Source organism: Dipodomys merriami, unplaced genomic scaffold, assembly GCF_024711535.1.
Source record: "Dipodomys merriami isolate MVZ:Mamm:240054 unplaced genomic scaffold, mDipMer1.0.p SCAF_24, whole genome shotgun sequence".
NCBI lineage: Eukaryota > Metazoa > Chordata > Mammalia > Rodentia > Heteromyidae > Dipodomys > Dipodomys merriami.
In genome coordinates, this window is record NW_027203826.1 from 21987333 (window position 1) to 22010286 (window position 22954).

At 41.5% G+C, this 22954-nt stretch overlaps 1 protein-coding gene across 3 annotated transcripts in view; it reads right to left on the bottom strand.

The window, feature by feature from the left end:
- Positions 1–14592: 14592 nt before the first annotated feature.
- Positions 14593–22954, bottom strand: part of Brinp2 (BMP/retinoic acid inducible neural specific 2) — a 102129-nt gene continuing 93767 nt past the window's right edge. For all 3 annotated transcript variants that reach the window (XM_070034403.1, XM_070034404.1, XM_070034405.1), the window contains 3 exons: positions 22237–22473; positions 20628–20850; positions 14593–19116 (listed from right to left, as the gene is read on the bottom strand). In XM_070034403.1, the coding sequence (XP_069890504.1) occupies positions 18000–19116; positions 20628–20850; positions 22237–22473 (1577 nt within the window). In that variant the 3' untranslated portion in view covers positions 14593–17999. The remainder of the gene's footprint in view (positions 19117–20627; positions 20851–22236; positions 22474–22954) is intronic.

Sequence of the window (22954 nt, forward strand, 5' to 3'; positions counted from 1 at the left end):
GGGGAAGGGGAAAAACAAATCGTTTAAATAGGGATACAGGTGGACCCATTGCAACAATGAGATGTACAAGTTGTTATGTTGAAAATGAACTTTACAACTTTGGGCAGGGGGAGATGGGAAGGGATGGGAAGGGGAAACAAAGGAGGAGGCAACAATGCTTGATAAGAAACGTACTCATTACCTTGCCCATGTAATTGTAACCCCTCTGTACAGTATTTTCACAATTAAAAATAAAAGAAAAAAAGAATATATTTTATTTTATATAGCATATCCAAAAATAAAGTCATTAAGAACATTTTCAAATATAGTCATCATCACACATTATTGGGATATTCTACATGTTTTTTCTTATTGTACTAACCATGTAAAAACCATTGTTGTAGTTGTTCTTCTAGTGTATCTTCATCTGTCAATCCACATTTCAAGTGCTCACTGGTCACTTGTGGCTAATAATTACAATGCCCAGCAGTGCAGATGTGGAGGAGGGAATCTAGAGGCTAAAATCAGAGCAGATTTTTATAACTGTCACAGGAAGATGATCCGGGTATTGGTAACAAGAATGGAGAGAAGAGGGCAGACTGTCAAGTGGGCAGCGTTAACCTAGATTTTGTTTCTGAAATCATTTTTGGTGATGCACAGAAGAGTCTTGGAGATGGTGTGCAGAATACGATCTACCCAGCGGCATTCTTTCACTATCTAGCTCTTTTTGCTCTCCTTGGGGATAAGAATTAACATCCATAAGAGTGAGGTAATTGAAGCATTGAAATGGCACTGTACAGACATAGACCTAGGGCACTAAAAGAAGTCACTGCATAGTGGCTGCACTGCACCTGCACAGTTTTCTCCCTTGATATCACACAGGTAATGATAAATCAGCATCTGACAGTCATGAGAATGCTGGGAGAAGGGAAGGAAGTCAGTCCAGGAGCGGCAGAAAGGCAAAACTGCCGATGTTCTGGGCAGCAGCCATTCTGACTATCAGCAACCAGCAGTTGGCAGCAGCTCCAGGTGATTGAGAACTGAGCAGTTTAATTGTAGGAGTGTGAACATCACGGAGTACCAGGTTTGGCATGGCTAAATGCAGGAATGATTCCCCAGAGACAGCATTCTTTGCTTTAGGTTGCTGTGTTCCTGCTCTGTTAGGAAGCCACCCTGGCCAAACCCCAGAGCACAGATCAACCACTTTGCTTTCCTTGAAGAAGAAGAAAAAAGCACAATTAATTTCCAAGAAGATGCAGGATATAGCTCTGCTGATAGAGTTGCTCAGGCTGGAGACAAAAACTGGGGGGTGGGGGGAAGGGGAAGGGGTTGTGAAGGAGGAGGGAAAATAGTTCATTCTCTATTCCTTGAAGAGGCTACAAATCTAACTTGCATTAAGGTCTTTCTGATCATGAGGAAATACTATCTTATCTCTTATTCTCACCAAGGTGACTTTCAGAAGAATATTTGTTTATTTTCAAAATGATTTTTTTTTCTGATGGTTAAAGTCATTGCGTAGGTGCTGAGAATCTAAAAATGTTACGGAATAATCAGTGCCTAGAGCTGGTAAGAAGCACAGCACTGGTTCCCCAGGGTTCTCTGTGATTCACATACATTTGCTATCTCTGTTTTAGTCAGTGCAAGTCATGTGCTGCAACAAACAACCTCAATGCTTTGCAGACATAACAGCAAATTATCATTTGCCTAAAGCCACTGTGTGGGGAGGCACTTACCCAAGAATGGCTCATCTTTAAACAGAAATCCAAGGACGTTTGTCCCTCCCATATCATGGCTATGACCTTGACTGACCTTCACTTCTCAGCTTTTTCTTGTTTGAGGCAAGAAGAACCACACATGTGAGCATCTCTGGGCCTGCTGGGGGATGGGACCTCATCTCTGCCCAATTTCTTTGTCCAGAGCTTAGGTACATGGCTACAACTAATGTTTAGGAAGCCTGTCAAATATGGATTAGTGGAAATAGAAATAGGGAGAATGCTAGTTGAAAATTGAATCCATCTTTGTCACAATCATTCTCCTATTTTTCTTTCTCTCTTTGATCAGACTAAGATGAACTTTTTATGCTCTGGTTTGACCCTGGAGACTCAGGAGGCAGGAGACTGCTGGAAAGGGGCAATATTAATTAGAAGGTAAGGTCCTGGAGTTCCAAGGTGATTATTCATCAGGACAATGTCATGGTCAAGTTATTGTAATGTCAAACTAAATTCTTTTCTCTCTTGCATTTCAGACCTATTTAATTAACTTGCTCAGTAAGCAGAAGGACCTGCAACTAGAATGCCAACAGAGCAGACCACAGACTTGTCTTCTTATCACTAGAAAGGTACAAGTTGTCACCAGCAGGCCCCATTTGCCAGCTAAACTTAGTGTGTCATTTAAGATGGCATGACAGTAGAATAGTACTAAATTTTGGCCTTAATAAGGAACCAGAATTATCTATAAGAATGCAGAAGGCACAGTGGAAGACAAGCAGCAGTGCTGGGACACTAATAGAGATGGTCATTTGTGTCAATCATGTGTTTTGTCACTGTGCCAAAAATCTGAGTAGAAAAAAAAAACGTAAAGGCAGGAAAGGTTTGTTCTGGCTGATAATTGCAGAGATTTTATTCCATAGCCCTTGGTCCCATCATTTTAGATATGAAGCAAAGCTGAACATTATGGTAGCAAGGGCATGAGGTAGAGGAGTTTGATCACCATAAGGTAGCCAGAAAGCAGAAAAATAAATGAGAAGAGACCAGGGACCCCTTAAAGACATGACTTTCCCCAGTGTCTTACTTTTGGTTCAGAAAATCCACCACTTCTCAATAGCCTATTTCTGAAATTCGTAACCTCATGATCCATTCACCTCTCAATAGTGCCACCATTTAGGGACCAACTCATGAGGTTTTAGAGGAAATGCTTCTTGTTTAAACCATCATCATTCATTCCTGACCCCCCCAAAGCTCATCTCCATTTCATAATGCAAAATATACTTAGTCAATCCAAATAGTTCCAATAGTCTATTGAAAAGCTCAAGCTCAAAATCTGTGTTGTTTGTTTATTTATTTGTTTTGCAGGTTGTGGGGTGCCACCCCTGAACTATTTCACTTAAGGCTATCTATCACTTTGAGCTACAGTGTCACTTCCAGTTTTCTGGTAGTTCATTGAAGATAAGAATTTCACGGACTTTCCTTTCAAAGCCAGCCTGGCCAGCCAGGATCCTTAGACCTCAGCCTCCTGAGTAGTTAGGATTACAGGCATGAGCCACTGGCTCCCTGCTTCAGAGTCTTCTTTGAAACATAGTTGCAAGTCCCTGTAAAAATCAAGAACAAGTTATCTAACCCCAAGATACAATAGTACAGAGTAAACATTTCCATTGTAAAAGGAAAGAAAAAAAACATGATTTTGGCATCTTGATGATACAAATACCTCTCAATAGTTCCATCAGTTTAGGACTAAGTCTTGGACATAGGAACCTCTATAGGCTTATACCCAAACTGTATCCAAATGTTAGCAGTCATTATGATAGAAGTTGTAAGGTACTACAGACTTTCTCTCTCTAGGAAAGAAGCTTCAAAAAGCAAAGCCCTACACTGAGAAGCCTTATAGTGCCATGGGGGATGGTGAAGAGAGAAATCAAACTGTTCAAAGAAGTTGACACTCTCGAATGCATATACTCTAACAGCTAGAACTCTTCAACTGAACATGGTCCATGGCAGGGTCAAAATAGTAAGGAATGCAATGAATGGTAAGAGCTGGATAGGATCAATAATATCTATTCTGTTTAGGCTAGGGCTGATGATAGGAGAGGCCAACATCAAACTAGATTTCTAATAGCAATGAACCTTATTAGTTTCCCCAAACCATCAAGGAAGTTGAAAATATTCTTGTGAAACAGACATAGATTTCACAATGTGTGGCAAAACTCACAGAGATTGGGCTGGATGTATAGATACTAACATTCAAAGAGCCAAAGAAGTATTAGTAGAGTTTGGTATTCCCAGTGGCACATTAGATGAGAAGTGAAAGGGGATAATGTTTATTTTACACAAGCAAATGATGTCAAGGATAAATGAGAAGAAGTCTGAAGAAAGCCTCTCAAATGAAAATTTATGTCCCTTTATCAAGTTTCCCAACAAAGAGACATTGGATCCAAATAAAAAGGAATCTTGCAACTCCAGAGCAATGGTATTCTGCTGAGATTTCTCCATTCCTCTCCCAAGGGACGACAGCCCACTACTCAAGTGAGTACATTTGGCATAAGGAACACTCAATGATTGCCGGCCATTCCATCAAAAGTGACGTGGGTACTCAATAGCCCTCCTCTGAGTGTAGGACTGTGTGGAGCATAGAAATAAACAGAATCTTAGAATCTTAGGTCTGGATCATAGTGTGTCCACTGAACCCCCCTTGACCTGGTGGTCATTTACTGGTTAATTGGAACAAGTGTTGGAAATTGTTCAAAACTTTCACTTGGTTTCTTTTTCTATAAAGTAAGTAAGCTAGTAATAGGGAAACACAAGTTAAAGCTTCTAGTCTGTGCTCCTACCCAAACTAAGATCATAAAAAAGAGTAGTGCAACATTTGGGAAATGGCAGATTAATGTGAATATCAAAGATGTAAAGAATGCAAGAGTGATGGCCCATATCACATCCCCATCAGCCCACCAGAACGATCCTACAAAAAAAAAATGACTCATGACTGAATAAATTACTACTGAAAACTTAATCAAGTAGAGGCCCTAATGGTAGCTGCTATGCCAGACGTGATTTCACTAAAACTGATTAGGTATAGACTCTGGCACATACCAAATGACCATTGATCCGGCCAATAAATTGTTTTCCATCCTCATCAGAAAGGAAGAACAGAAAACAGTTCACATTCATGTGAGATGGACAAGACTGTTCAATTATGGCATTGACATTGGTTATGTTAACACTCTGATCCTCTGTCACAACATTGCTAGAAGGAAGATGGAGTGTCTGGCATCCATTGAACATCACAGTGGTTCACTGTATTTACAGTATCCTGCTAATCAGACAATGTTAGCAGTAAATGGCAAGGATATTGAAAGTCTTGGCAAAATGCATGTGTTCCAGAAGGCGGAGGTTAATGCTGCAGAGTCCCAGCATGTTAATGAACCTCTTAGGTTCCAATATTTTGGAGCATTCCAGGACATCCCTTCAATTTCAGCGACAAAGGAGTGCATCTTCTACTTCTCATGGGTAAGAGAGTAACGCAAAAATAATAATCTCTCCAGGTTCTGGAAGCAGCATATTCTGCACTAGGGAATACTACTCCTTATTTGCATAACACAAAAGGCTGAAAGCTTTGACTAAAGACCAAAGTAGGGAAGAGGTTGATAGGAGGATCAGGCTACAGTTAAAGTGGGCTTGACACTTTAACCATGTAACCCAGGAGATTCTAGAGGTCAAAGGCATTAGGACAAACAAAGACTATGCCCCAGGGCACTAGGAACTGACTCCTGTAATCCTAGCTACACAAGAGGCTGAGAGCTAAGCATCTCAGTTCCAAGCCAGCCCGGGGAAACAAATCCAAGAAACTCTTATCTTTAATTAGCCAGCAAAAAGCCAGCACTGAAGGCACCTGCCTGGAACAAAAAAGCAAGGGAAAGAAGCTCTGAATTCAAGTCCCAGTACACTCTCTTTCTGTCTCTCTGTCTTTCTGTCTCTCTGTCTCTGTCTCTGTCTCTGTCTCTGTCTCTGTCTCTGTCTCTCCCTCTCTCTCTCTCTCTCTCTCTCTCTCTCACACACACACACACACACACACTATGCAGAGTCTATGAAAACCCAATAGAAAAAGAATCATAATATAGATGTTGGGCTTCTGGGCCAAGCCCTGTCATCAACATCAGTGACTTACACTTCAACAGAGAGTCCTTCCTACAATACTACTTGACCTAGGTAAACACAGGGCTTCTGACTATCAGACACCAAAAGACCTTATCACTTGAGCTACTTGTTATATAATAAATTAGGCAAAAGTTACCCAATCCTGAGGTGGGACCATCTTTATACAAATCAACTTTTGTTTATTGAGAAAAGGCCTTGTACTCATTATACAGACCCGGCTGACCTCAAACATGCTATCCTCCAGCCTTAGGTTCCTCAGTGCTGGGATGATAGGTATGTATCATCATACCTGGCTTGGTGGCAATTCACTATAAGAGAGCAGACACAGCGAGGCATAGAAAGCACAAGTTAAATAAATAGCTAACTTGAAATTCCATGTCATCTATCACTGATGTAGAGGATCATTTCTCCCACAGTCACATCTGTGGCTTAATGGAAGGACCTTTCTAGCTTGCTAACACAGAAATAAAAAGGTCAAGCTTTGTTTATAGGTTACTTCTGATGGATGGTCATCGGGGAAAATCCTCTTAATGGTCAATGGTCTTATGTGGGTGGCAATTGGTCATCAACTTTGTGCAGGAAGAGCAGTGACCTGAGATAAAAAATATACATGAACACACAAGCAGTGGCTAATGACTGGTTTGGGTGCTTACAGACCCATAAAGAGAAAGATGAAAAGATCATGTAATAGGACCAGACACCTAAATATGCCAGCCTGATTTCAGTTATGCATGTTAAAAAAAAGTTTAAAACATGTTCAAAACCCATTTTCTCCACTTTGGAACTTGTAGATTTTGAGCTAGCTCAATGTCATCTTCATTTTTGCCTTGGAAAAATGAATAAACCTTGACTTCCTTGTCTTCAAAATCCTGGTCTCATTATTTGTGCATTATTATTAAATCCAGAAGACTGAAAATCTTCAGCATCAATCAGATAATAAGGAGGTCTGGGAAAGAAGCCTGTATCAGGAGCTGTAGAAGTGGACAGGACATGTAATGATGTTTGAATTAGCTGTTGATGACTACCAGAGAGTATTTAGTATGAAAGAGGGATGAAACACTAAACAATTAGACTCAATGATGTGGTCAGCTGGCAAAAGCCAGTCTCTTGCACTGGCCATGTAATGAAGGGGTGCGGGAACTAGACAGCCAAGTGAACAAGTGAAGAGAGCATGCATGGTTTCCATCAATTAAGATGACTCAGTCCATGCTACCGTACGCTTAGACAGCTAATAATGTTTGAGGTGGGAAAAATTAAATAAGTACTCTCTCTTGTTGATTATTCTCACTCTTTGCACCATACCCCATTTTTGGATAATTTTTGTGTAGGCCTACACACAGTTGGAGGAACAACATATTCTTCTATAATCCAATCTAACTCTGTAATAAAATAATTTTCTCCAGGGCTTCTTGTAAGAGCGCAAGAAACAAGTCTTTCTATATTTATTCTGGCAAGAAGAACCGGACTACTATTGCTGAGAAAAAGGCCTTATAAATGAAGGGGACAGTTTGTTAGATGATATGATCCTAGATATAGAAAAAGAGAGTGCGCGCACACGCGCACACACACACACACACACACACACACACACACACACACACACTAATGAACAAGAATAACATGTTCAGCACAGTTTCAGATCCACATACAAAAGATGATTGCAGTTGTATATGCACAGACCAATCCAAAAGTGAAATCAGAGACACAATTTCATTCACAATAGCATCAATATAATAAAATATTTAAGAATAAATTGAACAAAAGAAGTGCAAAACTTGTTCATTAAAACTATATAATATAATTGAGAAAAAAATCAAAGACTTAAATTTATGGAAATCCATTCCTCTGTCTAATAAGTTTAAGATCACAATAGTCCACAAATTGATCTGAAGTTTCAAAACGATTGATAGCAAATCCCACCTGTTTTTTTGGAAGGAATTCATGAACTGAACCTAAAGTTCAGTTGTGAGAGATCCAGAAGAGCCAAAATATCTTGACCTTAAATCAAATCACTATAAAGCTTCAATAGTATGGTATTGGCATACAAATAAAAATATAGATCTATCATATGAATATAGATAGCTAAACTAGATTTAGGGTCTGGGAATCAAGCCTATTTTTATGGTTTATCACTTTTGATACATGTACCAAAACAATTCTATTTCACAGAGCTGGATATTCACATGCAAAATATTGAAGCTTAAACTATTGAGCTAATTACACAAAATTAGCCTGAAATGCATCAGAGGATTACAACTGAGAACTAAAACTATTAATCACTTAGAAAAAAGAACAGAAATATTGGTGACCCTGGATTTTGTGATAACTTTTAAATATGACACCAAAAGTATAAGTAATGAAATAACTAGTATATAGGTTGCATTTTATCAAAATGAATAAAACAAAGCTGGGTGTGGTGGCTCAAGCTTGTAATCCTAGCTACTCTGAGGCTGACATTGAGAAGATCACAATACAAAGCTAGCACAAGCAAAACCTTGATAGAGTAGCATACACATGTCATTCCAACTGTATAGGAAGCAAAAATAGGAGAATTATAGTCCAAATTTGCCTGGGCAAAAAGAGAGATGCTATTCAAAAAATGATGAAAGCAGAAGGTTGGGAAATATGGCTAAAGTGTTAGAATGCCTACCTTTTGAAAGAGCAAAATCCTAAGTTCAAACACCAGTACTACCAAGGAATGAAAGGAGGAAGGAAAGAAAGGAAGGGGGGAAGAGAAGGAAGAAAAGGAGAATGGAAAAAGAAAGAAAAGAAGGAAGGGGAGAGGGAAGAGAAGAAGAAAAGGAAAAAGGAAAGAAAGAAGATGATAGAAAGGATAAGGAAAGAAAGAGAAAAGGAAAGAGAAATAAAATGAAAAATCTCATTTAATGAGAGAAAACATTTATAAATTATATATTCAATAAGGGCCTTGTATGCAGAACATATAAAGAAAAGCTTACAATTCAATCATAAAAACATTTATTTTCATCTTAACAATGAGGAAAATATTTGAATAGACATTTCTTCAAAGAAGAAATACAAATAGCCAAGAAGCACATGAAAACACGCCCTGTATTGTTCCTTGTGAGGGAAATGCAAATAAAATACAAAATGAGATACCACTTTACATGCACTGGGATGGCTATAATCAAAAGACAGATAATAACATGTGTTGGACCGGATGTGCTGGTGAGAATGTAAAATGGAGCAGCTGCATTGGAAAACAGGCTGACAGGTCCTCAAAATGTTAAATATAGAGTTACCATAGTACCCAGTAATTCCATTTTAAGTGTACACTCAAGACTAACCACATATACGATCTTCATGGCAGTATCATTCATTAATGGCCTCGAGTAAAAACAGCCCAGATATCCATATCAGATCAATTAATAAAGAAACAATGATATAGCTATTTGCTGGAATATTATTCAACTACTAAAAGGGAATAACATTCTGATGTATGCTACAACACAGTGAACTTGGAAGCCATTATGCTCAGTAAAAGAAACCACCAGAAACAAAAGGCTACATTTTGTGTGACTCTGTATATCTGAAATATTTGGAGCAATACAGACAGAAAATAGATTCAAAGTTGCCTAGAGTTAAAGATTCAGCAGGAATGTCAAGTGCTTGCTCATGTGTGGTGTAATCTTGATGATCATTTCATAGGATTGAGAAGTTCCTAGAAGATTAGTAGAGCTCACCTGTGGGTTTGTCTGCCTATGATGGCATTTCCAGAGAAGATTAATAAAATAGGAAGAGTTGGCCTGAATGTGTACCTATTACACCAGGGACCTGGATGGAATAAGGGAAAGAAGGAAGAATACAGCTAGTACAGTATTCTCTTCTTCCTCCTGACCACCAGGAGATGAGCTGTTTTACTCTATTATGTCCTGCCTGCCATGATGGACTGAGACAGAGAGCTTAGTTCAGTCTTTCCTCTCTTAATTTTCATGGTCCAGGTATATTGTCAGAGTGGTAAAAATATGACTAACACTGAATGGATACAAGATTTCTTTTGGGGGTACTGCAAATGTTCTAGAATTAGATAGTGATCATCTGTGCACGTCGCTTTCTGAATGAAAATGACTGAATTGTGCACCTTAAAGTGTGAACTTTAGGATATATACTTTACATATCAATAATGAAGCCATTTTCTTTGGGAAAAAAATGAGGGGAACTGTATCTGGAGGCTAGTGATTTGTCAGCATGTCTGTGAATATGTTCAGAGACATATTCTATTACCACTGCCTAGAATCTTTTCTCTACCTTTCTTCCTATCCATACCTTATACTTCTAATGTAACTGGTATATAGATTCTGCCTTCCTCATGTCTGTATCTAAAACCTTATGGCAATACTACACCCAGGTTTCCCATCAAATAATTCAACCAGGAATTGACCACAATTTGGTACTTGCTTAAAGTGTACTTAAGGTGCACTATTTGAAGGAGACAGTCTAATGGCCATGTTAACTAGCCATTCTCTTAGACACTTCAAACTCTCTATCACTATAATAAGTTATATCATCAGAGCAATGTTCCTGGACCACATGACCAGCTGGGTACAGACATTGCGGAAATGACCTATGGTGTGATATTATATTCTCTGCTTTTATAGAGGGTCTATGTAAGAAATATCCATTTGAATGGCTTTTCTGTGTCCTCTGAAAAACTGTAAGAGAGAACTATTTACCATTATAATATTCAATGACCCTATGAAAGGGCCCAGATGATAAATTTCTGTTTCCAGAAAGATGTTTGCTTTCACAGGTAAGTAAAATATCTCTTCCTCTTCCTTCTCTTCTCTTCTCTTCTCTTCTCTTCTCTTCTCTTTTCTTCTCTTCTCTTCTCTTCTCTTCTCTTCTCTTCTCTTCTCTTCTCTTCTCTCTCTTCTCCTCTCCTCTTTTCCCTCTTCCCTTTCTCCCTTCCTCTTCACCCACTTCACCCTTCTTCACCCTTCCCTTTCTTTTTTGCCTTGCCTTGTCATATATTTTACCCAAACATACACACTAACACAACAATAACAACCCAAACTCATTGAGATTGTATATGCTTACTTTTAACTGGCCATCAAAAACATCCTATGAAATATATGCCATTATAGTCCTTCTTTAAGAAGTGTGCAAAACAGCTGGGTGTCTGCGGCTAATACCTATAATCCTAGCTACTTAGGAGGCTGAGATCTGAAGATCACAGTTCAGAGCCAGGCTATGCAGGAAAGTCTGTGAGACTCTTCTCTCCAATGAACCATGAAAAAGACCAAAGTGGATCTGTGCCTGGAGTGATAGAGTGCTACCCTTGAGCCACAAAGCTCAGGAACAGCACCCAGGCCCTGAATTCAAACCCCAGGATTGGCCAAAAAAAGTGCATACCAAGATTAAAGGAGTTTAAATGGAATGCACAGTTCTGTACGTGTAATAATTGGCAGCCTGAGTCATAGCAGCTCGACTCCAGAAAGCACAGTGAGTCCAGCTTCTGTTTACATGTAACTGCAGAGCTTCTCCTAAGTTTTATTTCCTAAGTTATCTACAGGCTTCTTGAATAAGGGAAATGTATGCATTTCATCCATGCTGGCATTATTTCCTGCAGCTCCTACTTGAAAATGCTCAATAAATAATTTTGATCGATTGATTCTTCCAAGTTTTGAGATCCTTGGAAGAATGGCCCTCCATAAATCTTGGTGGATTGTTTCTATTAATGATGCATGGGTGGTAATCACACAGGTTGGAGGTGAGAAGAACAGAACTGGAAACAAAAAAATATAATTCATTTCTTTTCTTTGATGAGGTGGCTAGAGTTCTCATGAAGTACAGTCTAAGGTCCGGGGCCTCTGGGTGTTTGTACATTGCTAGTATGGATTTTAATAATCTCATCTGATATATGTTTCCATAGCGTGACAGGTATTCCCTGTCTCTCTTCTGAGCAGATTTACTCTGATAGACTTGGGAGAAAAGACCTTTACTCAGCCAGCATGATTCAACTAGTCCAAGGGACTGCCTGTCTGTAAACACATTCATAAGTGTGTCAGTTTAGAGACCTCAGAATTTTTATTTAGTTGTGTTTCCTTTCTTTCTCTTGTCTATTTTCTCACTTCCTGAGGTGTGATTGTGTGTGTGTGTGTGTGTGTGTGTGTGTGTGTGTGTGTGTGTGAAGGCCATTCATCTTGCTTCTAAATGCTACAAGAATTAAAAGCCAGTAAAGCATCAAACATTTTTTTATCAGCAAGGTCCCTATTTTAGCGCTAGATGCAATTGACTCTGGTTTCTTAGCCCATGTATCTCCTGGTAGACTCCTGTTTCGAGTCCCAATGGAATAGAAAAATAAGAGACATAATTTCTAAAAGCCTTTTCTGCCAAGTCAAGTGTGGCCCCTGGTCTAGCAGAATTAGCATCACTGGAGAGCATGTCACTCTGCCTTGACCTTGTGAACCAGAATCTGCAGGTCAATTAAAGTTGAGGAAGCACTTGTTAAACACCACTGTTCCCTTCAGGGGTGGAGATGTCTCACCTACCAAAAGTACCATCTGCGCAAATCCCTTGAGAGATCTTAGGCGAGAAACAAGGAACTGATCTTATGTTCTGGACAGAATGATGGGCGTTTTATGGGGACATCGGCCTGCTTTGGGTCTCTGCTATTAGCTCTGAAATAAGATTGGGTACATCCAGGGGTTTGGGGGACTGCTCCAATAGTTATTAAACAGTTCATAGCAAATCCTACCATGGTCTCTTTAAGGGAATGATTTGTGATCTTTCTGTACCCCGTACTATGTACCTCTACTGAAGAATGCTATTTGTTGAAGCTTCCTCCTCTGTCCCCTACACATATCACCTTGTATAACACACCTAACACATGTTTCTTAGAGTTTTTAATATCTTTCATTCAGTCTAGCATCTAGTATTTACTACTTAAAGGAAGGAAAGGCAAGAGGGGGGGAAGGAAAGGAGGGAGGGAGAGAAGAAGGAATGAGACTCAGATTTAGTGAATCAAAAGGGTACATGTATCCCAGAAGTTAGGGAATATGGATCCAAAACATGCAGAGGTTCACACAAGCAAGGAAATAAAAATTGTAAGGCGGTAAAAATGAAGCAGTTGGGCTGCAGATAAGAAGACAAATGAGGAACAAAGGTCATATAAATGATAAGTATGAATCAAGCATACAAAGCAAGATCTGACCTTTGAGCCACACAGTGTTCTCTTCCATACCATGAAGGATAACTGTAGAAAGACCCTCACTCAGTACCTGAGTAGGACTCCAACTTCCTCTTCCACAGGAGAGCAAATCAGGGCCAAGTGAATTAGAAAGACTCACTCATGGTCACAGAGCTGGCTGTTGAGAGGAGCAGACTGAGAAGCCAGAAGAAATGTATGCTTAGTGCCATCCAACTACCTACAGATTCCAAGCCTGTATTTCCTCCTTAGCATACCCAATGTCTGTTGTAGAGAGACAGAGGCTATCCCAGGAGCACAGTGCTGTGTCTTGGGTGAGGTGAGTCCCTTCGTGATGATTTTCTGCACGAAGTTGTGGGAAGGAGCTGGAACTTTTGCTGTAAATCATTTCATTTGTATGCTTAGCCACCCTTCCAGATGTAGACCACAATATCCATAAAACCCTGAGAAGAATGGTAGCTGGTGATACCTAGACACTCCTAGCCTTCACAAGGAAGATGTGTTATAGAAACTATCAAGTTTAAGTGATATTCAAACTCTCTGGTTAGGGTTTTATAGGAAGCTATCAAGAAATTAGAGGCAGAGTGTTACAATTAAAGAAAAAAAAGTGAGCTGATAGGCCCATTGGGAACCCAGCAAGTTGATTGCACTATAACCAGCCTAGATGGAAACATATCTACTTTACACTTAAAGCTTCTCAGGAGAGACGCTTCAGTCCTTTTTCCTTTCCCTATTATGGTAGTTGATTATTTTTGTTCGAAACAACCAATTGGGAATGCTAATCAGATATCCCCACACTTTGTTAGTCTTTTTCTCCCTTCTTCTCCATTCAAGTCCTGAACTGGGTATCTCTCATTTCTCAGGATCCTGGTGACATTTACTGTCAAAGAGAAGTAGAGGAGAACCCAGAAGACAATGGTGTTCCAAGCTCTGTTTGTAGATAAAACTTGAGTCAAGCTCTTTAATCTCTCAAGTTTTTAAAAGTCCTGTTTTTCATGTTGGAAATGGGTAGATTGGACTGAATGCTTCTAAAACTCTTTCAACTTCAAAAATATCTCTAGTTTTGCCATTGGGTTAATTCGTAAGGTTTACTTTTTCCAAAGAGTGTTTTCATTTTCATGGAGAATGTGAGAAAAAAAGCTTCTGAAATGCAGGAGAATGGCCTTATAAAAGTATAGACCCAAGTTGATATTCAGGGTAAGACATCCTGTCTGAAGTATATTCTGTCCATTCTCAAGGTAGCTTTGCCTATTATGACCACTGTATGTTTTAAAAGAAGCCAATAATTGCCTCTAAACTATTTGTGATATCCACTGTTGAAAGAGATCTTCATTTATATTTTTGGCTCAAGATGTCTACAGAACATAGCATTATAATATTCGTAGCAGGTGTTAAGTATATTATTTAGTATTACAGGTATTAGTCTAATGCTTAGGGTAGCTTAGCATTTTATGTATTAGTTCTTTGGGGTTACAATTAAGGCTTTAATTCCTGACTTTTTTTAAATGTAGTGCATGGTAGTAACTGAATTGGGATCTAGCTTTTAATTCCACAATGAATTCACCAACACTGACAAGCCAGTACTAATTAATGGCAATTCTTTATTTGCAACCATGTCTGAGAATTAGTGCCTCACATTGTTTGATTATTGTATGTTTTACAGGTGAAAATTTCAACCGGGGGCAGCCTTTCCTTATCATAGCAGTTCTCTCAGTCTAGTTTTATGAGAAACTCTGAGTTGAATGGCCCTAAGCCTTTAAACCATTCCTCTTAAGGGACCCTGCTCACCCATTATACCTCCTTTTCTCCTCATCTGTCTTCTAAAGCGAAGTCTTTGGTTTGTTGCTTTGACCCAAGCTTTTCTACATCAAGCACCCTATCACTGTTTCAGAACAAATGAATCAGACGTCCATCACAGATAAGAAATATGTTAGCAAAATATTAAAGTTTCTATTGCTGTAATTACTAATGAGTGCTTAGACTTTCTATCAATCTTACTTGCACTTGAGTCAAAACGGCTCTCCTAATATTTACCAATGTTTAGTAGTACTTTTAGATGGAATTGTTATACTCAGCTCCATAGCTTAAACCTTTAAGCAAGCAAAGAGTAGAAATCTCTGTGTTGTGATGGATACAAACCACAATCCATTATACTGTTTCTTCCCACAGGTCTCCCATGATACAGCTCTCATCTCAGAACATTCTTAGTAATTCTGTAGGTGTATTTCTTCACTGTAGTGTGGTCTCTGATTCAAAGCTAGAATAGGTTTCCTATCCCTCAGCATTACTGTGGAAGTGGGCCCAGGTGAGACCTGAGCTCCCATGTACAGAGTCAGCCCCCACTGTGTGAATCACATTCACACCACCATGACTCCACACTGCTAGTTCTGCGCATAATATCTTCTCACTTTCTGTCTTCCCATTCTGAATACCGCTGTGCCTGGCAGTTGACAATTTGCCACATGAAAAAGTGTGCTCATAATGCACGATGGAAAGTTTCTGTCCACCCACACCTACAGCATGTAGACATAATCATTTGGAGTGCTAAAATCAGACTCTAGTCTGTTTTATACCTCTCAAAGCCTACCACTGAATGTGTCAAAAAGCCTCCCTACCATTTGCAACCCCCTTCCCAGCAAAAGTACCTTCCTTGGTTACAACTCAATATCCCCATTGAGGAAGATGTCATCTGCTGGCTCCAACAGTCAGGTAAGAAGCTTAGTGTACACTCCACAAAGTAAGCCATGACTTGAACTAGAAATAGACAGCCAGTAGCTGTTTTCAATACCTCGATCATTTCATTACTGGTTTTCTACCCTAGAACCCTTTATGGGAGTAGTGAAGAAATGACCCAGGCTGCTTATCTACCAAGGATTTTAGGTTCTTGTAGGTTGGAGGATGGTACAATATTTAAATGCAATATCAAATTATTCTATGTGTGACAATAACCATAAGGGTAGACAGACATAGCATCTTCTCCTTGTCTCCCATTTTATTTTCTACCAAACTAAGATGAAACATAATTGTGGAATAAGTATTTATGTGGCAGCCTTCTCTTGAACAAAATGAGGGCTGTCATGCCTGTGTACTGTGTTGGGACATGTGGAATATAGACAGAAAAAGAGACTCTCCAAACATTGTGTTATCAAGTGATTGATTCTCATACCGCTGGACCCCTGGAAGGGCTACTGAAGCGTGCACTGTTCTCTGTAGGAGGCTAGGAAAATGGCAGGCAGAGGGGAAGAAACAAATGCCACACTTGTGTCTTCCCCAATTTCCTCAAAGGATGTTCCTGGACCATCAGATATGGCGTATGTAGATTTCTCTTGATGTCTATAGTAGCATTGATAGAGAGGATTCCCCTTAACAGACATTTTCCTGACACAAAAGCGGAGGTTTCTTTGGGAATGGGAACTTTCAAATTCTTGTCCTGATAATAGGATATCCTGGATGTAAGTCCTGGGTTAGTCCTCATATTTTGGAAAGTTACAAGGGAATATGTATAATGAGAAAACTCTCTGGCCAAGCTTGGCCTTACTGCATTTAATCTGTCTTTCTTTTTTTTTGGGGGGGGGATCTGGTCGTGATGCCTGAACTCTGGGCCTCTCAGCTCTTCAGCTTAAGGCTAGCACTCTACCAGTTGAGCCACAGCGCCACTTCTGGCTTTTTTCTTTTTGCTTATGTGGTGCTGAGGAATCGAACCTAGTGCCTCATGCATGCAAGGCAAGCGCTCTACCACTGAGCCACCTTCCCAGCCCCTTTAATCTGTCTTTCTGTCATGTCTACACACACACACACACACACACACACACACACACACACACACACACACACACACACACACACACACACACACACACACACACACACACACACACACACACACACACACACACACCCCTGAGTCATCAACAGAGGCAGATACTCATCAGCAGTATCCTTCACCCAGGAAAATTCCTGTGTTACACCCATGACAATTTAAAATCAATCTAGGCAACCCGTGGAACTATTTCTTTCTCTTTTCTTTCTTATCTTTTTCCCTCAAAAAAAGGCCTTTAAAATATATTAAACCAGGTAAATTTTTACTCAGATGTTCATGTGTCTGAAGCAAGTTGACAAGGAAAACCATCACAAAATACTTTTGCTTTGTTTTTAAAGAAACGTATCCCTATACATTGTCTCTCTCTGTCTAGCTGGATAGAACTGCTTTCTTAGCACAAGTGTTGTGGGAACAGGAAGTCTGGATGTACTTGGAACAAACCATATCCTCAAACTGAGGAGGCTGAGGGAGTGGGGGCTGGTAGGAGGGAGAAGGGTGGGTGAGCCAGGAGGCTGCTGCCTGCCCTTGCGATTGCTTCCTCGGTTTTTCCACTTCTCCCACTTCCTCAGGAAGTCAGCACAAGCCTCCAGGATGTAGAGGAAACAACATACAAAAAGTAAGATCCAAGGTAAGGAGTCACAAAACAACATTGTAAGAAATCTGATTAAAAAGAATACAAAAGTGACTCCACAGAGCGAGGGGAAGAACTCCCACCCATCCCATCTCTGACCCCTCTTGCTTTCTCAGATGACAAGTATCACGTTGAAGGAATTCTTGTGGCTTGCATGACTTGGCTGGTTCTTTTCCTTAACTCTTCCTGGCTTAGATTTTCCTTCAATCGCATTCATTTTAGAAAGCACCAACTTTACAGATCTGAGGCTGTTGAGTTGTAGCCTCCCTGTGAGAGAGTGTGTGTGTGTGTTTGTGTGTCTCTGTGTGTGTATATGTGTGTGGGGGGGAGAGAGAGAGTGTGTGTGCACAGGTGCACATATGCAGTGGCTGTTTCTTTCTCTCTGATCTGCTTCAGTCCAAGCCTTGAGGTCCCATCATCTGGGTGCTGAGAGACTCATGGGAGCACTCTGTTGGCACTAAGGTGAGGGCTTGGATTATCTTCGCACCCTGGAGGTGTAGATCCACTCCCTGCCTAAGCACTGGGGTAGGTCCTCCACTAGCTACAGAGTTTGCCAGTCTCATACTCCACAGGATTTGGCAGTTTGGAATTGAAGGCCCTCAGGGAGGACTGGATCCTGCCCACCTCATTGTTGGCTAGCTTGAGCCGATGCCGGAGTAAGCAGGAGAAAAGGTCAAGCCTGACTTTGCCAGGTGGAGAAAGCTGGTTCACCCGGTCCCTAAGCTCAATAAGCTGTAAAAGCGCAGAGTCCTGGGAACCTTGTGTGTATGGATAGTCCAACTGGAGAATTAAGTCCCGGATGGCATCGGGGTCAAAGGGAAGGCTGTAGCCAAAGACCTGTAAGGTATTGATTTTCATGTAGCCTAAATTCTTGGAGGGATCCGTCATCTCCAGGGGCTCGTAGTAGATTGTCTCATTGGAGCTGTCGTCCAGGGACTTGATTCGGCTCCGTAGGTAAACATGGACTGTCTCAAAGAATGTCTTCCACCGATTCCCCAGGGTTATCGTCCAGTTTTGGCACTGGGCAGCAGCATCCACGTTAGTCCTTTCCCAGTCAGGGAAGCTGCCTTCGTTCACAGGCATGAACCAACTCTCAGAGTGGCTGCCCCCAAAGGGGTTCACATAGATGGCCATGACAGGCTCCAGGGTGCTGTTCTTGGTGAGACAGATCTGCAAGGACAAGGCCAACATCACATGCACCAGCCCGGGCTTATACTTGTTGCTCTTCAGGGTGAGCAGCATGCGCTTCCTCCAGGAAGGGTCAAACCAGCTGCCCAGACGCATGTCGTTGCTGATAAAGATCGAGTGTACCTCAATGCGGCTGTCCCGCTTCTGCAGCAGGTACTTCAACTCCAGGTCCTGCAAGTCTGTTTCCAGTCCAAGAAAGTTCTCCAAGGACTCGGCCACTTCGGGCCGGCACAGCCCCTGGGCCAGCACATAACCTGGGTTGCAGCTTCCACAGCGCGTGCTATTGTCTGAAGCACAGTGCGCACATGCAGGCCCTTCACCCAAGGCACATGGGATGGGGCCCTGGCAGGAAGATTGGTCATAGGGACAGGTACAGCTGTGGCTCTGCTCCAGGAAGGTGCCAGGGAAGGTGCTTTCTCCACAGTACAGGAGAGACTGGATTCGGTTCCACCAGTAGGACAAGGACCTTGAGGAGGGAAGATTAGAAACAGAGCAAAGTCAAAGGAAGCAGCATACCTCCACCTGCCCCTAACAGCTGCAGGACCTTGACTGACAGCAGGGAAAGTACTGACAGAAGGAGAAAGCCATGTGTTCACTGAATGATGGAAACCTGACTGAGCTATTTGGGTCTGATTGAGAAAAGCTTGATCAAGCCAAGTCTGACATTTAGCATCAGACTTGTACTAGAAGCAGCAGGCTACTATTCTGTTTCCCGCTAAAAAAAAACTGGAAGACCTACATCTTCTACATCTTATATTAAATCTAGGTTTTCAACCTTCTATCTAGAGGATGACTCCAAGATTTCAAATTCTTTCCAGTTTTACTCCCACTTCAAGGTCTTATTCCTTTTTCATTCTCTCTGCTTCTGTCACTCTTCCACCAAGGCTTAGAATATTCTATTGCCAACCCTCTTAAAACTTTAATATCAACTTTTACATTAGCTCTTCAGAGAGGGCTTTCCTGATGTCTGTTTCAAAAGAACCACTCTTGTCACTATCGCACCACCTGGTTTTTATTTAATCCATGACGATTATCAATATTTAAACTTAGCGCGTTTGTTGATTACTTATTTATGGGCTGCTTCCCTGGAGAAGCTACAAGAACAGGGATGCTGTATTACTGGCTAACATATTCTTGGAGATCAAAATTGTTTCTCTTGTGTAGTAAGCACTTACTAATTATCTTTGGGGAAAATAATGAATCCCTGCCAAATAGCCCCATTGTACTGTCCTTTCCTTATCATCCTTACCTGTGCTTCACTTGGAGTTATGTCTTTTGAGTAGCTCTTCTCTCCTAGAATAGTGTCTCACCTGTGTGTACCAGCCCATCATTTCTGCCCAAGATGGCCAGGACTTTCTTCTCCAAGGCAACCTTCCTCTTGGAGACTTTGCCACCATGAATTTGAATAGCTGTTCTCTAGTCATAATTTTCTACTTTGCCATATGCTTACAGCTAAGTAGTAGGGCATGGGATATAGGGGATATAGCCTTAGTAAAATCTTGCTGAAGGTAGGAAGGAAGGAAGGAAGGAAGGAAGGAAGGAAGGAAGGAAGGAAGGAAGGAAGGAAGGAAGGAAGGAAGGAAGGAGTGGATGACAGTACAACAAGAGTACAGTGCTGAGAGTACAGTGCGTGCACCTCAGCTTTCCTGCCTTCTATGGCTCAGAGCAGTTGCTTGTTTAAAATCATTGAATGTGTGCATTTCCTCTTAGATGTACAAGACTTATGAATAAGGGATAATGTGAGCATCATTAGAATAATATATGAATCTGCTATAATTTTGTTTTGGTAAGAAGGAGGTTTGAACTCTGTATGTCTCACTTTGGACATAAAAAAATTGAGAATGACACAGGGGAGCAGGTCAAGATCACAGGACGTTAAAAGCTGTGTCCATTTTGGACAGGGGACTCGCCCCGCCCCACCCCAGCAGCCATTGCCAGGGCGGTGCTGCGCCTGGTTCTCGAGCCTGGGATGCTCACCTCTCTTTGGGCAGCCGGAAGCGAGGCTGGCGATGGCAGCGCTTGCAGAGGTTGAAGAGCCGGCGGATGATGCGGTGGGTCTTCTTGAACAGCACTTTCAAACTGGCTCCCAGCTGCTGGTAGCGGTGCTGCAGGTTAGTGTCCATAGCCCAAAACTGAGCGATGGCGGTGGAGTTCAGGAACCGGTCAGCAGGGAGCCTTTTCAGCAGGATCTGGAACTCTTCTATGGGCAAAACCCCCCCAAAAAAACCGGGCAGCTGAACAAAGGGCAGTTCTGAGGAGTCCTGGGAGACAGGTGGGTGTTGCCCACACCCAGGGGGATGTGTATCTACTTTCCTTGTTTCTTTTTCACTAATAGCTTTATTGAGAAACAACTAACATATAATGTATGGTTTCAGGATTGTTTCCATCCTTTCCCACTCTAGAATGGCTCTGAGTCTCAAAGAGATTTGCTATCACGTGGAGGGCAAAAGATTCTACCTTTGCTAATAGCTTGTGGATGTACCTCTTTGCCTCTTTATACCTCCTGATAAGTCATCCACAACATTATCACAGGACAATCCTCTTCAGTGATGCCGGGACACCCTGATGCACGAAATAAAGCATGCAACCAGACACGCAGTGTAGACACAGCAAAGGTACTGTATCTAGCTCAGCTATTTTAGAACTATTTTCAGGCCCCTGAAGTTGGTTTTTCCCTCCAAACTTTTCTATCTGAGCATGTAACTCTTCTCTTTGTTCTCTTGGTTAGACATTGTTTTGTATTCTGTAGCTGATCAAGAAGCTATATGCTTTGGAGTTTCTAGGCCCAAGTCTGAGCTCTCCTCGGAGCTTGCTGAGCATAGCTTTTCTGAATTCATACTCATGTCTCTGTTCTCTGCTCTTCTTTTACTTGGGACCCCCTCCTACCTCTGATAGGAGACCTACTCTGCTTTCATGGTTAGCAATAACTTACAATGCTGAAAAGCCTGCAGTCACATATTCTGCCACCATTAATCCAAAGCATGGGGGTTGAAGAACATTTTTATATTCTCGTTAGCTAGTTCCAGCAACCTATTTTTACTTTCTATCTTTCACAGGTGAGGCCACTGAGGCATTGAGGTGCTTCATGGTTACCCCGACAAGTGCAGCTGGCCAGCAGCAGGGTAAGAATGCGAAAGCAACTCCTCTGAATCTGCATCTTAAGGCAATATTGACATGATATCACCTAGCTGCTATCACTAGCACCTAGCTTTCACCAGTGTCCCTTTGAGCCATTCTACACACTTCATTTATTCAACAACTACTTATTGTGTACCTTGTGTGCAAGCATTGTTCTAGGTGCTGTGGATTCAGTAGCAAAGAAGACAGACAAGAAGATCTATCCTTAATGATATTTACCTCACCTCATTAGGTCCTTAAAACACACTTTTTAGGTAGAAACAATGTCCATTTACATAAAGGAAGAATGAACCACTTGAGAGTCTGGGAGAGGGATATCACTTCCCTAGGTCATAGGGAGGGTAAGTGGCTGAGATGGGATCCGAGCCAAATTCCTATGGTTTTTGCCTTGCACTTCATAGCCATCTCTCTTTCAGGGAGGAATTCTGGGACTAGTTGAACTGCTTACCTGACTCCTCAAACTGCCGGTTGTGAGTAGCCCAGGAGTCCTGGATCTGTAGTAAACTGTCTTCCATGGCCTGGATGTCAGCGTCAGGACAGTTGCATTCTGGGAACGTGGGGCTGCACTTGCACCAGCAGTCATTCTCCTTGCAGACCAGCTCCCCCTCAGAGCTGCATGTGATGTAGCTGAGAGCTGCCGCCACAAAGCGCTCACGCAGGTACTCGGGCAACAGCACCTGCAGGCCTGTGCGAAACGATGTGTCAGAATCGCTGGGGAAATCCAGGGGAGACTCAGTTTCCCACACCCAAGGCCGGAGAAAGCCTATCTGGGGTTCTGCTGACTTGTGTGTCTGGGACTCAAGAATGATCACCCCAGGGCCTGATCTTGCTAGGCTGGTTGGGAGACAGGGCTGTCCCTGCACTGTGACAGATGGAGGATGATTGGAAAATGCAGACAGGGAAGATCAAAGCCCAAACTCCTCACATCAGCCAAATTAAGAGTGTGCAGATCATAAGAACAGACTTATTGGCTACACATCAGCAATTCTAGAGAGAAACAAAATGTTTCGGATAAAAGAAGAATTTACAGCCTTCATAGGGAAAGGAATCAAGTCTTGCTGGGCTGTTCTGCCTCCAGTAGCCATCCTGTTTCTAGCTTAACTGAGACAAATAGTAGTCATAGTAGAACATTACTGAATGATGCTCTATCTTATCCCCGATGAATG